Below are 15,537 nucleotides of genomic sequence, written 5' to 3'. Positions count from 1 at the left end.
GGTCCCCCCCCGCCTACCATCACCTGGCACCGTGGAGATGACCAGCCTCTGGGGCCCAGGCCGGGCAGCAGGAGTGGGTGGTCCGATTCAGGAGTGCTGTTCTTTGAAAGTAAGAGACTGGGGCTGGGGGAGGGTGGGCAAAGGAGACAGAATGGCTTCTGACACCCTAAGCCCCCAGACTGGGCAACTGGGAGCAGCACGCTGACCCTTAGAGCTGGCCATGGGTCAGGTGATGAGGGTCATATTCCAGCCGAGTGACTCTGGTCACGTCATGCCTTTCCTCTGGACCAGTCACACTAGTGATAGTGACAGGGCCTCCCACCCTGGTTTAGCAACAGTCCACCTCAAGGAGCTGCTGTGTGAGTGATACACGTAAATCCCTTAGCACAGTGTCTGACACATATTACGCGTTCTATGTGATAGCCACCACCACCACCACCACCACCACCACCAACGTCACCATCATCACCATCCTCACCATCACCACCATCATCACCACCACCACCATCACCATCACCACCATCATCACCATCAATACCACCATCAACATCACCATCCTAACCATCATCACCATCCTCACCATCATCACCATCCTCACCATCATCATTGTCACCACCATCATCACCGTCATCTTCCTCATTATCGTCTTTATCATTATCAATTCCATCATCACCATCACTACCGTCATCATCACCACCACCACCACCATCCTAACCATCATCAACATCACCATCATCATCACCATTATCACCCCCATCATCACCATCCCCACCATCATCACCATCCTCACCATCATCACCATCCTCACCATCTTCACCTCGATAGTCATCACCTTTATCATTATCATCTCCATCCTCACCACCACCATCATCACCATCACCATCCTCACCATCATCATCACCATCATCATTGTCACCACCATCGTCACCATCATCTTCCTCATTATCATCTTTATCATTATCAATTCCATCACTGCCACCATCACCATCACCACCATCCCAACCATCATCATCATCGCCATCGTCACCACCTTGATAATCACCATCACCATCATCTTTATCATTATCATCTCCATCCTCGCCACCACCAGCACCATCACCACCATCATAACTATCACTACCCTCATCATCACCACCATCACCAGCATCATCACCATCATTTTCACTACTGTGCCAGGCCGCATGCTGAGCACTATAATCGCATCATCTATTCATCCCTCCTAGTCGTACTACAAGGTGCAGTTATTGATAAATCCCCATTCTACACACGAGCAAGCCTAGGCCTTCTCACCTTTCCAAGGCCCAGCTATATCCCCTATCCTTCTCCTCCTTGCCATTCCAGCCCTCCTGCCTGACCTCTGCAGGGCCGGGCTGTGCCAAGGGCTCTGTTGGCACCTGGGGAGCTGGAGCCTGTGGGGGCTGGAGGCAGGATGTGCTCTGGCAGTCAGGTCTGCCTTTTCCTGCCCTTCAGGTGTGGTCCCTGAAGACCAGGCCCTGTATGTCTGCGAAGCTGAAAATGTCTTTGGGAAAGTCCAGGCGGAGGCCTACCTCCTCGTGACTGGACATGGTTCGTGGTGGATCTGGAGAGGAGGGGTTTGGTGGGGACACTGGGCCCCCCAGGGAGGCCCCCATGGCTGCCCATCCTTTGGGATAGGAGTGTCCACAGCCAGGTTCTCCTAGAGGAGCATCTGGACCCCTACTTTCTGGGTAGTGTGCCTCAGGAAGTGTGCCCTTTGATCCTTTTGGGATCCCCAATCCTGATGCCTCTCTGGGTTCCCTGGGGGGGAGACAGGGGACTGAGGGCCTTGGTTCCCACGGGAAGCCAGTGTACTGACACCGGCTCCTCTCCCTGCAGTCCCCCCACAGATCGCCAGCAGCGCCCCCACCGTCCGGGTGCTGGAGAGGCAGCCGGTGTCCCTGCCCTGTATCGTCCTGGCTGGGAGGCCCCGCCCTGAGCGGCGCTGGCTCAAGGCCGGCATGCCTGTGAGTGCTGGGCCCCTCTGGGTGCCTCGGGCAGTGTTGTGGGGAGGAAGGAGCTGTCACCCTCACACCTTGGCCTCCGCTTTTCGGTTCCCCTGTTTTGGAGTGTATTCTCCCTTCCCTGCCTCTTTCCAGAACTTTCTCTGATAATGCACTAATAGCACCCTTCACGCTCTCGAGTCCTTGACCGGAGGAGCTTGTGCTTCATTTGTGCTGCGACCGGGGAGCAGCAGTTTAGTGGGTGCACAGACACAAGGCATTTGTCCATCGCCCCCCTTCTGATGGTTCCAGGACCGAGACGAGGTCTGTGCAACAGAGCATTTGCCCCAGCTGCCTAGCACACTGCTGGGCGCACAGTGGCTGCTTCACTCATTCCCACCGATTTGGTTTTCTTTGTTGTTGCTGTTGTTTAGTCGCTGTCGTGTCCGACTCTTTGCGACCCTATGGACTGTAGCCCGCCAGGCTCCTCTGTCCATGGGATTCTCCAGGCAAGAGTACTGAAGGGTTGCCGTTTCCTCCTCCAGGGGATCTTCCTTTCTCAGGGACTGAACCTGAGGCTCCTGCACAGACAGGTGGATTCTTTGCCACTGAGCCACCTGGGTCCTCTATTTCCCTTCTCCGTTCACTTCTCCTTTCCCTCTCTGGTCTGTCCTCAGACATCTGAGGTCCTTGTGCCCAGGAAGTTATAAAAAAGGTGCCCTCACCCCCGAAGATGCTGGACACCCAGGGGAGGCAGCAACTGTGTGGCCAGACTACTGGGCCCGTCCCTGCTGTCCCGGCCCCTAACGCACGGGGACGGACAGTGTCCAACTCGCGGAGCGGGCAGGCTTTGTGGAGGCTGATCACGTGGGTGACCCCTCTGCAGGATCACCAGGAGGAGGACCCTGCCTGGTCACACGGGCTGGGGCAAGGAGGAGGGTTCCACAGTAGAATCCGATGGGCATGAGGGGAACGAGTGGCCCTGGGCCTCGTCCACGCCAGGACAAGGAGTGACCGGAGATGCAGAGCCTGTTTTAGCTCAGCGGGGACACTGGGTGGGCCTGCACCTGCCCAGATGCCAGGAGCAAACAGCAGAAGCCCCCTCAAACTCACTCAGCCCCAAGGGATCCCAAGACAGCCCAGCAGCCTCTCCCAGAACCCAAGAGCAGAATGTGCAGCCAGGCTCGAGGGACAGAGACAGGGAATCCCAGAGCCGGCTCACTTGGCGGAATGGTCCTCACCAAAGATGGACTGGCTGAGCATCTCTGCAGAGGTGGCCCCAGGCCCCATTCTGGACCCGCTTCCCCTGCCCCACCCTGGTCCTGATGGGGACACACCGGGCCAGCTGCCAGGAGCTGCTCTCTCTGGGACCACAGCTGATGCGGCCGCACCTCCCCTTCACTCTGCGTGGCTCGGTTCTCTCCCCGAGGACGGGCCATCCCTCCTCTTCGTGGCCTTGGGGTGCATGGGCCTCGGAGCTCCAGTGGAGGCTCTGACCCCAAGCCTACCCTCCGGGGAGGGGCTCCTCTCAGCACCCTTGGGTCAGGTGTCCTGCCCTGGACCGGTGGACCTTGGGTGAGCGGGGTCAAGGGTATGCTGGGGGTCAGATCCACCTGACCCCGAGGGTCTGTGGGGTCTCATGACTATCCGGGAAGGGATGGGAGTGTCACCCCCAGGCCCCCCACCCTCTTTGCAAGCCCCTGGCCTCTCTACCCAGGCTGTTCCCTGCTGAGCTGGTGGGCAGTGAGGTTTCTGGAGTTCTCTTAGCGGCTCTGAGTGGGGCCCTTGGTCCAAGCTGATTCTTCTTCGCCCCCACCAGCTCCCACCGGGCAGCCGGCATTCCATCCGGGCAGACGGCAGCCTCCACCTTGACCAGGCATTGTTGGAGGACGCCGGCAGGTACAGCTGTGTGGTCAGCAACACGGCCGGCTCTCACCATAGGGACGTGCAGCTGGTTGTCCAGGGTGAGTCCCGGGCTGGTGCGGGAGGCAGGATGGGATGGGTGGAGGTGCCCAAAGGGAACTTGATTTTGAACACCTTGTTTAAAGAGATTGCTTGCACACGTAGTACATATTCATGGTAGGAAATTTAAAGTCTGGACCAAAAAACTCCCCCTAAAAGCGAAAAAACTCCAAAACAAAACCAACCTTCTATAATACCAATAACTAAGAAGAACTGGAATAATCTTACATTTGTTGTGTATCTTTCATACTTTATACACACATGAGCTTCACATGCACACATATATGCAATACACGCTGTATATACATTTATACCCGTTTATATATTATAGATGTACATATACAGTTACATTATAAATATTCTTTATGTGTGTTGTATATGTTATTTTTGCATGATGTATATTCTATATATAAATATGTATAAATTCTTCATATACATGTACATAGACATATTTAGAAACCAACTGGAGTAATATGACTGTCTTATAACCCGAGTGCTTCTTGTGACAATATATGGCATGTCTTCTGCTAAGAAGACTCAGAAGCATTGGTTTCTGACTGCGTGTCCCCTGTTAGGATGAACCAGGTGTATCTTACCTGTCCCCCCAGCCCTGTCCAGTGTCTCCTCTGCGTGAACCCCTGGGGATAAATGTCCTGATGCCCCACCTTTGCCCATGTGCCCAGGTCTTTCCCTAGGATACACTATTGATGTGGAATTGAGTTTTGACTCGCGGAGACTGCACATTTTTTAGGGCTTTTCGTGTATTTGCCCAATTACTTTCCCATCCACAGTGTGGGAGGGTCCCTGCTTCCCTTCCCCACCCAACCAGGTTCTTTTTAACATAAAACAAGAAGTTGAAGTCCAGTTAGTTATGTTTTCACTCACCGCATACATCAATATCCTCTTTTTGTTTGTTTGACTTGTTTTATTAAACCCCTGAGGGATGAGTGGGAAGAACTCATTGTTCCCCATTTAGTAGTGGAAAACCAAAGCTGAGAAGGAGGCTGGGTCTAGAACCCAACTGTCCTGTCTCTGTATACTTCCAATTAAATACAGTGACCAAAGGTGGGGTATGTGCCACGTCCAGACCTCTAAGAGGGTCTGCGCATGTTAGTTTTCCTAACCGCTCCAAGTGGAGGGTTTAAGAGCCTCCACGCTCTGCCGTTAAGGAAGCTGAGGCTCCAAGATGGAGGTAACTCAGCAAATCATAGCATCAGCGAGGGCTGCCTCTGCTGAAAGCCTCCCCGTCAATTCCTGCCCTACACACAGCCCCTTCTGTGGGAGTAGCGATCAAGCTGTGCTCTCCTGGCTCATTTCACTTCCATTCAACAAATTCTGATTGACTTGCAGGCTTGGCCACCTGGGAGAATCCAGAAAGGCATTCCCCTGAAGGAACTTAGTGTTACCATCAGAGCCCTTGGCTTCTGGCCTTCCCTCCTGGGTCTGATTTCTCCATGCCTGATTCCCTTCCCCTGCTCCTGCAGACAATCCCCACCCCTCTGCTCTGCCCCGTTTTAATGCCTGGAAATCTGGATGGTTCCCAGGATGGATTCTGCACTTGTTTTCAAGTTCACTGTGTCCTGTGAACATTCTTTTCTGCCACTTCTCATCTGTCCATCCCCAGAGACTGAGCAGGGAATTGAGGTTAATTTAGCTTTTTTTTTTTTGCTGATTATGGAATACGGGTACCAAAAGATTAAGTGATTTATCCGAAGCCCCACAGTGAAGAAACGGCACAACTGGTTCCTAGACACAGGCTGCCCTCTGTCTGGGACACGAATTTACAGCTATATACAGTGAATATATACATATAATTCTATATACACAGAATATACAGTGGCAGCTATATTCTCCTGCTAAAATGTTATTTTTAAAAATCATGATAAAATATACATGATATAAAGCTTACCGTTTTAGCCATTTTAAAGTGTACAGTTCAGTGGCGTAAATTAAGTAGCATAAGCGGCATTCACGCTGTTGTGCCAGGAGGTTTGTCTGCCCAGCATGCATGCTCGTGCGTGCTGTCGCTTCAGTCGTGTCCGACTCTTTGCCACCCGATGGATCATAGCCCGCCAGGCTCCTCTTCCATGAGATTCTCCAGCAAGAATACCGGAGTGGGTGGCCATGCCCTCCTCCAGGGGATCTTCCCGACCCAGGATCGAACCTGAGTCTCTTATGTCTCCTGCATTGGCAGGCGGGTTCTTTACCACTAGCACCATCTGGGAAGACCCTTGCCCAGAACGCAGCAAGCCAGAACACTGAGATGCTGAGGTTTGCTGCAGAGAAAGGGTGTGTTCACACGGCAGTCAAGTGAGGAGATAGGAGAATAAGTCTCAGATTGGCCTCCCCAGTGGCCAGAGGCTTAGGATATTTATTAAAGAAGTAGGGTGGTCTTCAGTTCAGTTCAGTCGCTCAGTCGTGTTTGACTCTGTGACCCCATGCATCGCAGCACGCCAGACCTCCCTGTCCATCACCAACTCCCGGAGTTCACCCAAACTCACGTCCATCGAGTCGGTGATGCCATCCAGCCATCTCATCCTCTGTCGTCCCCTTCTCCTCCTGCCCCCAATCCCTCCCAGCATCAGGGTCTTTTTGCGTGAGGTGGCCAAAGGCATGGGAAAAGTGACCGCAGGTAGGGAAAGGGCGAGGGCATCAGTGTTCTGTGCGGGTGTGCCTGGCTGACTTGCTTCTCCATGAGATGCAGGTCCAAAAATGGGGATGCCTAGCGTGACCTGAGGGTGGGGCTTTTGGCCCTCTTATGTCAAAAAGTCACTTATCAGACACCTGTGTAGACACAGTTTTAGGGTCAGTGGTCCCGAGCAGTCTTAGCTGGCTTGTACTCTAACTAAACACAGCTGACTTCCAGTTGTTTTCCTGGAAAACAACTCAGACAAACATCTTGTTGTTTAGGCTACACGAAGCTTGGAGGATATGCAGTTTGCAATGAAACAATTAAGCGAGCTTGCTCAGTGAAGGCAGGCTCAAGCAAAAGGGTATGCAGCAGGCTGTAAGATAAGCTCAAGAATTTCTGCTAGTTGCTGGTATTGTTAACCCCATGGGGCTCAGTTTGGGGATGGGTTTTTAACTCCATGGGACACAGTTTCACAACCATCACCACCATCCATCTCCAGAACTTTTTCAACTTCCCAAGTTGAAACTGAACCCACCAACTCTGCATTTCCCCTCCCGCAGCCCCTGGCCACCACCCTTCTGCTTCCTGCCTCCATGAACTTGCCTGTTTACGGTATCTCCCATAAGTGGAATCTTACAGTATGTGTCCTTCTGTGTCTGGCTTATTTCACTTTGCGTAATATTGTCAAGGTTCATCCATGTTGTACTATGTATCAGACGGTTGTTCCTTTTTTAGGGCTGAATAATATTCCATACGTACACATCACATTCTGTTCATCCATCACCCTCTGATGGCTACTTGGATTGTTTCCACCTTTTGGCTATTGTGAACAATGCTGCTGTGAACTCTGGTTTATGAAATTGGTTTGTTTTTAAAAGTGCCACCCAGAATCCAGCCCACTGCCACCCACCATATCACCAATGAAGGCGTTCCAGCCTCTCTCCCCTGTGTAGCCTCAGGAGTTCCCACCCCCACCATCACCTGGACCAAGGTAGGTGAAGCCTGTTACCATGAAGGTAACCAGAGAGGTAGGCCCAGTGATCATGGGGAGAGGAGCAATGCAAGTTGCCATGGGAGGTGGGCTCTGCTGATGTCACCTGTGACTCTGTTGCAGGAGACCAATGCCCTGGCCTCCAGGGATCCCCACTACAACGTGAGCAAGGACGGCACCCTGGTCATCCCCCGGCCATCTGTTCAGGACGCGGGGGCCTATGTCTGCACAGCCACCAATGCAGTGGGCTTCTCCAGCCAGGAGATGTGGCTTTCTGTCAACAGTGAGTGAGGCCACCCCTGTCCTGGGAGAGGGGCTGGGCAGGTGTGGAGGCAGGGGCATGCTCAATCTGACCTCCCCTGCATCTTCCTGGCACCCTGTCAGCAGCCCTGCCTCTAAATTCTTCCTGTCTGAAGATCAAAGCTGCCCTCCCTCTGAGGACTGTCCCCAGCAGTGTGGCCATGCTCTAAGAGTGGTTCCAGCTCAGAACTGGATGGGGAGAGGGAGAGACCTTCATATTAACAAGCCTGGGGAAGACACAAGGCCCTACACCGGACTCCCAGCCCTCAGCAGCCCCCGTGCCCACCTTTCTCCATGACTCTTTGACTCTTAGTGCCCAGAACCTCTGGCCACCTTTCAATTTCTTAAATGACCTGTCCTACCTCAGGGCCTTTGCACACACGGCTCCTTCTGTTGGCATGCCCTTCCCTCACTCCTGGTCCGCTGACTTCTCCCATCGGTCAGATCTTAGTGCTTTCTGATCCCTCAGGCTGAACTCTCTGGAATGTTCCCTTCTTAGTGCCCATCACAACTGCCATTAAATAATTAATTGTGTATTGAACTGTTTGGAGCCAGGGTTCCTCTTGGACCCCAAGCACGGAGGGAGATTGGGCATCAGCTGATGGTTAATCCCATTTATTCCTGAGGATAAATGGGATGATCCAGGCCAAGAAGGGAGAGAAAGGAGGGAGGAAAGAACCTGCCAGAGTGCCCCCGGGGAAGTGGAGCAGGATGGAGAGAAGCTAGAGGGACGGAGACGTTGGGGCAGGAGGGACCATGCTGGGGTCAGCAAAGTGAGATGAGCTTCCAGAAGGAGGGTGGGGTGGACAGCCGGAGGGGTGGCTGGGGGAAACCATCGGATCTGAGTCCAACCCTAAACCTATGCTCTCCCGATACAGCAGAGCCCACCCTCCTCTGCACGTCTGGGGTGGCAGTACCACCTCAGCTTCCTAGGGGAGCCACACTGGTCCTCTGTGGGCCGCATCCCATGGCTTCCCACCCTGCTCACACTCCCTGCCTGCTTCCACCAACAGCCAAGCCCAGGATCCTTGTGAATGGGTCACACGAAGCAGACAAGCCTCTGAGGGTCACGGCCAAGGCTGGTGATGAGGTGACCCTTGACTGTGAGGCCCAGGGCTCTCCACCCCCACTGGTCACCTGGACCAAGGACTCCCGCCACATGCTGCCCATCACCGACAGGTAACCCCAGCTGCGTGGCCTTGGGTCCGGGGGTGGACAGAGCTTGATGCTTGGGGAAACTGGCCTCAAGGTGTCCAGTGACCCAGCTGGTGTGTGTGGGACCCTGTGGACAGCCCCGGGGGGGATACGCAACTGATTCCACAGGCAGTGCTTTTCACCCATTGGCCTCTAAGGGAGCCTGGATGCCCTTTAGAGGAGCGAGGCCTCTGAAATAACATGCACATGGCCCTTCCCACACAGCCAAGAGGCGGTGCCTGCAGGAGCGCCTCCTATCTGCTCAGCAGCCCTTGCTACCTGAGTGGAAATGAGGCTCAGCCAGGTGGGGTGAGCTGCTCATGGTCACTCAGCTAGCAAAGTTGGAACGCCTCAGTTGGGACCGCCTTCCTGGGCAAGACACGTGCTCTCCATCCTTGCCTGCTCCTCTGACCTGGTGTCTGGCAGCCAGGCTTTCAGGGGTCCTGGGAGTTGGGGGGAGAGGAAGGAGGCTGTCCTTCAAAGCCAGGCCAAACCCCCACCCTCAGACAGGGAGGAAGGGCAGGGTGGTTCCCGACAAGAAGGCCTCAGAACTCCTGGAGCCCTTGACTCTCGTGGGGTGGGGGTGGGGCGAGGGGGCAGCTCCAGCTGGTGACATCAGTCCTGGCGAGGTCTCTGAGACGTTCCAGATGGAGAAGGTCTCAGAGCAGCCTGCGGTGCAGCCTCCCCCCGCCGGCCCAACACCCACACTCAGGGCTCTGCATCTCCGAACATCTGTTTGGTGACCCTCCCAGTCCTGGAAGCCTGCACACCTGAATGCTGCTGGGGTCCGTGACGGGGCTGGTTCCGTGCCGCCCCTACCCGCATGCCCTCCGGGGTCTTTGGCGGCTCCGTGTCGTGGGTAGCAGTGGGGGCCAGAGGAACCTGCCTCTCTCCCCAGAAAGCCCGGTCCTGGCTCCTTGGCTGGACAGCCGCCGGCGGGTGCTTGTTTCTTTCTGGCTTGTTACTGAAATGGAGAATCGCAATTCCCATTTGTTCGCCCCTCCTTGTTGTGATACGTTAATAGATCAGCCGGGAGCCATAAATCTGGGAAAGCTGCTTTTGCAATCCTAGAGTTTTGTTCTGTTCTTTCTCCCTTGCCCCCTCCACTTCTTGCTGGCTTATGGCTTGCTCTTGAGATTTATGAGATTCCGGGAGTTCACCTACATGAAGAGGCAGAATATGCCTGGGGGCGGGGTTGGGGCTGGGGTGAAGGGCAAAGACTCTGGCATTAAATCAGACCTGCGTGCAAATGCTGACTGGTTATGTATTAGTCGTGTGGCCTCAGGTGGCCCCTGGCTCCTCTTGGCCTGTCTCTCCATCCATAAGGTGGACATGGTTTAAATCCTGCTTTCAAGATACAGTGATGAGTGTGCGACGTTTGGTGCATTGTGAGCGGTGGAAAATCACACCCTTTGATATCATTTTCCTGCTGCTGCTGGAAACTAAAGCAGCATTTCCAGCTTTTAAAAATTATCATCATCATATCTATTATCCCATTTAATTCTCACCAAGTTTTTTCAATAAGAAAGCCTTATTGAGATATAATTCACATGCTTTCCAATTATATGTTTTTTTAGTAAGTTCTGAGTTGTGTAACCATCATCACAATTAATTTTAGAACATTTCCAGCACCCTCCTCCGTGAAAATATCCCCACTCTGGTTGGCAGCCACTTCTCATCCTTTCCCCACCCCAGCCCAGCCCTTGGCAACCACTCATCTGCTTTCTGCCTTTGGATTGATCTGCTCTGGACGGCTCACATAAATGTAATCATGAGCAATGTGACTTTTTGCGTCTGGCTCCTTTCACTGAGAACCATGTTTTTGAGGTTTCTGCGTGTTGTAGCAGGTGTCAGGACTTCATTCTTTTTTATGACTGAATAGTATTCTGTTGTGGTGATGGACCGCCTTTTGTTGATATATTCACCAGCTGATAGACACTTGGTCTGTGTCCTCTTGCTGGCAACTGTGAATAACTTCGCTGACTTTTGATTGTATCTGAGTTTCATTCACGGGTTCTGTGTCCCTGTGCTTCTTTGGGCCTCCCTGTGGCATCCGACAACTTCCCCGAACAGAATAGAGCTCAGTTTTCTTACCAGACACACAGTTCCCTTGGTCCCATGGCCATTCAGCCAGAAAATGCAGATTTGAAAAACCCATGAGGCGAGGATGGGCTTCCCTGGTAGCTCAGCTGGTAAAGAATCCGCCTGCAATGCGGGAGACCTGGGTTTGATCCTGAGTTGGGAAGATCCCCTGGAGGAGGGCATAGCAACCCACTCCAGTATTCTTACCTAGAGAATCCCCATGGACACAGGAGCCTGGTCAGCCATGTGCTTGAAAAGAGTTGGACACGACTGAGTGACTAGGCACACACACAAGGGCAAATGTCTGGAGGAGGGATAGCTAGGGAGTTTGGGATGGGCATGGACCCACTGCTACATTTAATGGATAACAAACAAGGACCTATTGTATAGCACAGGGAATTCTGCTCAATGTTACCAGACAGCCTGGCTGGGAGGGGAATTTGGAGGAGAATGGATACATGTATACCTATGCCTGAGTCCCTTTGCTGTCCACCTGAAACTATCACAGCATCGTTAATCGGCTATACCCCAATATAAATTAAAAAGTTAAAAAAAAAAACAAAACACCATAAACCTGTGGGACGCACACACGAAACAGTGATGGTGTTGGGGAGTGGGTGGCCTTGCTGTCCGCTGCTCTTCCCTACTTCCTCCTCCATCTTTTCCATCTCCCAGGGACATGCTGCCGCTCCCGTCCCACCAAGGCTCAGCTTCAAAGCTGGCATTCTGGTTGCTTCAGAACGTATTCTGATGAGTCGTGGGTGACCATCTGCCTCCAGAACCTGAGATCCTTCCGCATGGTTGAGCCACGCCCCTTCTCCGCCACACCCCTTCTGCATGGCTAAGCCACGCCCCTCTTCCACCACACCCCTTCTGCCTGGCTGAGCCACGCCCCTCTTTTGCAGTTGCCTCTGTCGTCTGCCTCTGTCCTCTGTCCTGGGCTGATAGAGGGCAGGGGGAGGCCTGAACTACTAGGGCTGCCCAGGGCCTCTCTTTCCTGATCCTGTGCCGACCCTGGCCAAGGGGCTGTGGTCAGGGTCACCAGGAGACCTCCAGCGCTGGCACTCCATGGTGACTCTGGTGCAATCAGGGTTGAATTCCACAGTGTGGCTGAGCCTCTGAGGCCTCCTCATCTGGGCGAGAGGTTGCCCTCTTCTGCTGGCCATCCTGGAGGTGGGTGGGGTGGGCAGGGTCATGCGCAGCGCACTGAGGGAGGAAACAGAAGCCATGGAGGGTGGGGAACTAGAATCCTGACTTTTCCCTCTCCTGGGCAGGGCCCTAACACACACATGTGTGTGTGTGGAGACACACATAGATGTGCACAGACACCCACAGACATGAATACACAAGGACAGGCACAGAGACACAGACACATGGCCATGCACACTGACATAGACACAGTCAGTTCAGTTCAGTCGCTCAGTCGTGTCCGACTCTTTGCGACCCCGTGAAGCACAGCATGCCAGGCTTCCCTGTCCATCATCAACTCCTGGAGTTTACTCAAACTCATGTTCATCAAGTCGGTGATGCCATCCAACCATCTCATCCTCTGTCGTCCCCTTCTCCTCCTGCCTTCTATCTTTCCCAGCATCAGGGTCTTTTCAAATGAGTCAGTTCTTCGCATCAGGTGGCCGAAGTATTGGAGTTTCAGCTTCAACATCAGCCCTTCCAATGAATATTCAGGACTGATTTCCTTTAGGATGGACTGGTTGGATCTTGCTGTCCAAGGGACTCTCAAGAGTCTTCTTCAACACCACAGTTCAAAAGCATCAATTCTTCAGCGCCCAGCTTTCTTTATGGTCCAACTCTCACATCCATACGTGACTACTGAAAAAACCATAGCTTTGACTAGACAGACCTTTGTTGGCAAAGTAATGTCTCTGCTTTTTAATATGCAGTCTAGGTTTGTCATAGCTTTTCTTCCAAGAAGCAAGCATCTTTTAATTTCATGGCCGCAATCACCATCTGCAGTGATTTTGGAGCCCCCCAAAATAAAGTCAGCCACTGTTTCCACTGTTTCCCCATCTATCTGCCATGAAGTGATGGGACCAGATGCCATGATCTTCGTTTTTTGAATGTTGAGTTTTAAGCCAGCTTTTTCACTCTCTTCTTTCACTTTCTTCAAGAGGCTCTTCAGTTCCTCTTTGCTTTCTGCTGTAGGGGTGGTGTCATCTGTATGTCTGCATATCTGAGGTTATTGATATTTCTCCCAGCAATCTTGATTCCAGCTGTGACATAGACACAGATGCAAACATTTATGGACAGGCACACAGACACACCAGAGAGGCAGGCATGAGAACACGTGGACACACACACATCAGGCTTCTGGGCCAAGGTCAGGCAGGCCACTGCTTTCTCTGGAGATTTTAGAGAATATTCTGAACTCAAGGAGCCTTGACCTCCTGAGTCAGAAAGTCCTAATGGAAAGAAAACGTAGTAGGAACCTGAATACCCCTGAAACTCTAGACCACCCGCCTGTGTCCACGACCCCTTCTAACATATTCTTATAGATGCTTTTAGAGAGTTAAACTGAGTGCATCTTCTATCCTGCTGTCACTGATTTTTCCGCATTTTCCCACATTTACCCATTTCCTAGATTCATCCTGACCCATATCACTGCTTTTCATTTAAAGGGCAAAATAACATTCCGGGCATTCAGCTCCCACGGTTGCTAAGCTCTTCCACTGTTTGAGGCAGATGCGCTGTTGCCAGTTTTTGGTGATAATAAATGGGGCTGTTGGAACGTCTTTGCACAAATGCTTCTCTTTATCTCCTGGATCGTTTCCTTGGGGTAGAGCCCCAAAAACCAAGGGTTGAGTCCAAGGCTGGGAATGGTCACCGGGTGCCTCTTACCCTGTGGGACTGCTATTTGGGGGAAAAGACCATTGGAGTTGTGAAGTCAAAATTGAAGTCTACAGGATTTATTGAGCATCTTTGTGCCCAGGACTGCCTAGGATGGAGAAGACGGGTCCAAGCTGTGTGTGACGTCAGGTGGCAAAAGACTTTTGAGTACCCTCCCAGCCGTGCCCCCAGCTCCCTAAGTGAACTTGAACAAGACCTTTCCTTCTCTCTGAGCCTCAGTGTTCCCATCTGAGAAATGAAAGAGCTGAACAGGCAATAGTGGCCAGAGAGTGCCTAGTGGCTCCGATCCCTTGACTCAGCCTGGGGATGCTGGGGCGAAGCAGTGTTGCTAGGCAACAATGTTTGTTTGTGGTTCTGATACGTAGCTGGGACAGCTGCAAGTGCTCCTGGCTCCGGCTCTGGCTCCCGGGGGCAGCCGGCCAGGATCCACACAAGGCCAAGCCAGCCGTGTTGAGGGGGGAGGGGAGGGAACAGTGAAAGAATGGAGCGTCCAGGGACGCTGCAGGGCGGTGGGACACTCACTCCCCGTCCCGGCTCAGAGGAGGGGAGGGGGCTGCAACTGGGTTCTGACGATCCAAGAGAAAAGCTGCTCCCCTTTGCAAGCCAATGGCATGGCAGGGACTGCCCAGGGCCTCCCCATGGGGGTCTTTACCTTGCTGGATCTTCATAACTCATGCTGATTTCTAGCCTGGTGTCTGGGTGGCCGTGCACAGCATGACTTCATCCATCTGGGTCTCAGTTTTCTCCTCTGTGAAAGGGGAGATGACAGGATCAACCCTGCCTTGGGGTGATCTGCCTGCCTTGCAGGTTTGGATTTGGGGAGTTTCAAGTGTACATGGAAGTGCTTAGCTCCACAGCGGTCACAGGAAGCGTCTGAGTATTGACAGCCGTCACCTATAAGCCATCTCAGGGTTTATGTTTCACGGGCTCGGGGGACGTGCATTTACCCCCGTGCTCACATATTTCGCTTGGCCCTTCGGTTGGTGTCAGGCGCCTCTTCCTGAATTGCTCCAGCTTGGGGTTTCCGTTTGGAACTTCCTTACAAGGGTCTATGATATGCCTGAAGGTCAGAGTGGCCCCTGTGGATGGGTGAAGGTGCTCTTCAGGCTGAGTGGTGCTGAGGGGGAGGGGGGCAGTCCTTGCCCCCAGTCTCAGACCCTGCCCTGGCTCAGCAGATGCGTGGCCAGCATGTAGTGACATGCAGTGGGGATCTGTTGAGCACTGCCCAGCTCTGCTGTGCACTATGGGTGAGGATCAGCCTCTGACCAGCTCGGTTCTGTGGCAGGTGCTGTTCATTCATTTGACAACCTCCTCCCAGAAGGCTCTGATCGCAGAGGAGGTTGGATGGACCGCTTAGAAACGAGGGCAGCAGGACAAGCATGGGACCCAGCAAGAGGGACTGGGCAAACCACCCAGACTCCCAGCAACCTGAGGACGGGGGCATTCACTCCGCCCCAGCGGCAGCTGGCCCGTCTTGAACCCAGTGGCTCTTTGTCAGATGAGTGAATCAGTGAATGAATGAACAATTGGCAGAACTTGGTTCCATAGCATTCAGA

The 15,537-nt window shown here is 53.0% G+C and overlaps 1 protein-coding gene across 1 annotated transcript in view; it reads left to right on the top strand.

Annotated features, from left to right (window-relative positions):
• HMCN2 (hemicentin 2) overlaps nt 1-15,537 on the top strand; it is a gene marked incomplete at its 5' end in the record, with an annotated part of 182,655 nt that overhangs the window by 62,635 nt on the left and 104,483 nt on the right. Inside the window, 7 exons of the mRNA XM_010856950.1 lie at nt 8-109; nt 1,471-1,566; nt 1,855-1,982; nt 3,778-3,922; nt 7,431-7,543; nt 7,667-7,826; nt 8,857-9,022. Of these exons, the coding sequence (XP_010855252.1) occupies nt 8-109; nt 1,471-1,566; nt 1,855-1,982; nt 3,778-3,922; nt 7,431-7,543; nt 7,667-7,826; nt 8,857-9,022 (910 nt within the window). The remainder of the gene's footprint in view (nt 1-7; nt 110-1,470; nt 1,567-1,854; nt 1,983-3,777; nt 3,923-7,430; nt 7,544-7,666; nt 7,827-8,856; nt 9,023-15,537) is intronic.

The sequence above is a fragment of the Bison bison genome, unplaced genomic scaffold (assembly GCF_000754665.1).
Source record: "Bison bison bison isolate TAMUID 2011002044 unplaced genomic scaffold, Bison_UMD1.0 scf7180017864375, whole genome shotgun sequence".
Lineage (NCBI taxonomy): Eukaryota > Metazoa > Chordata > Mammalia > Artiodactyla > Bovidae > Bison > Bison bison.
Note: the sequence above shows the minus strand (reverse complement) of the source record. Positions and strands in the feature narration are given on the sequence as shown.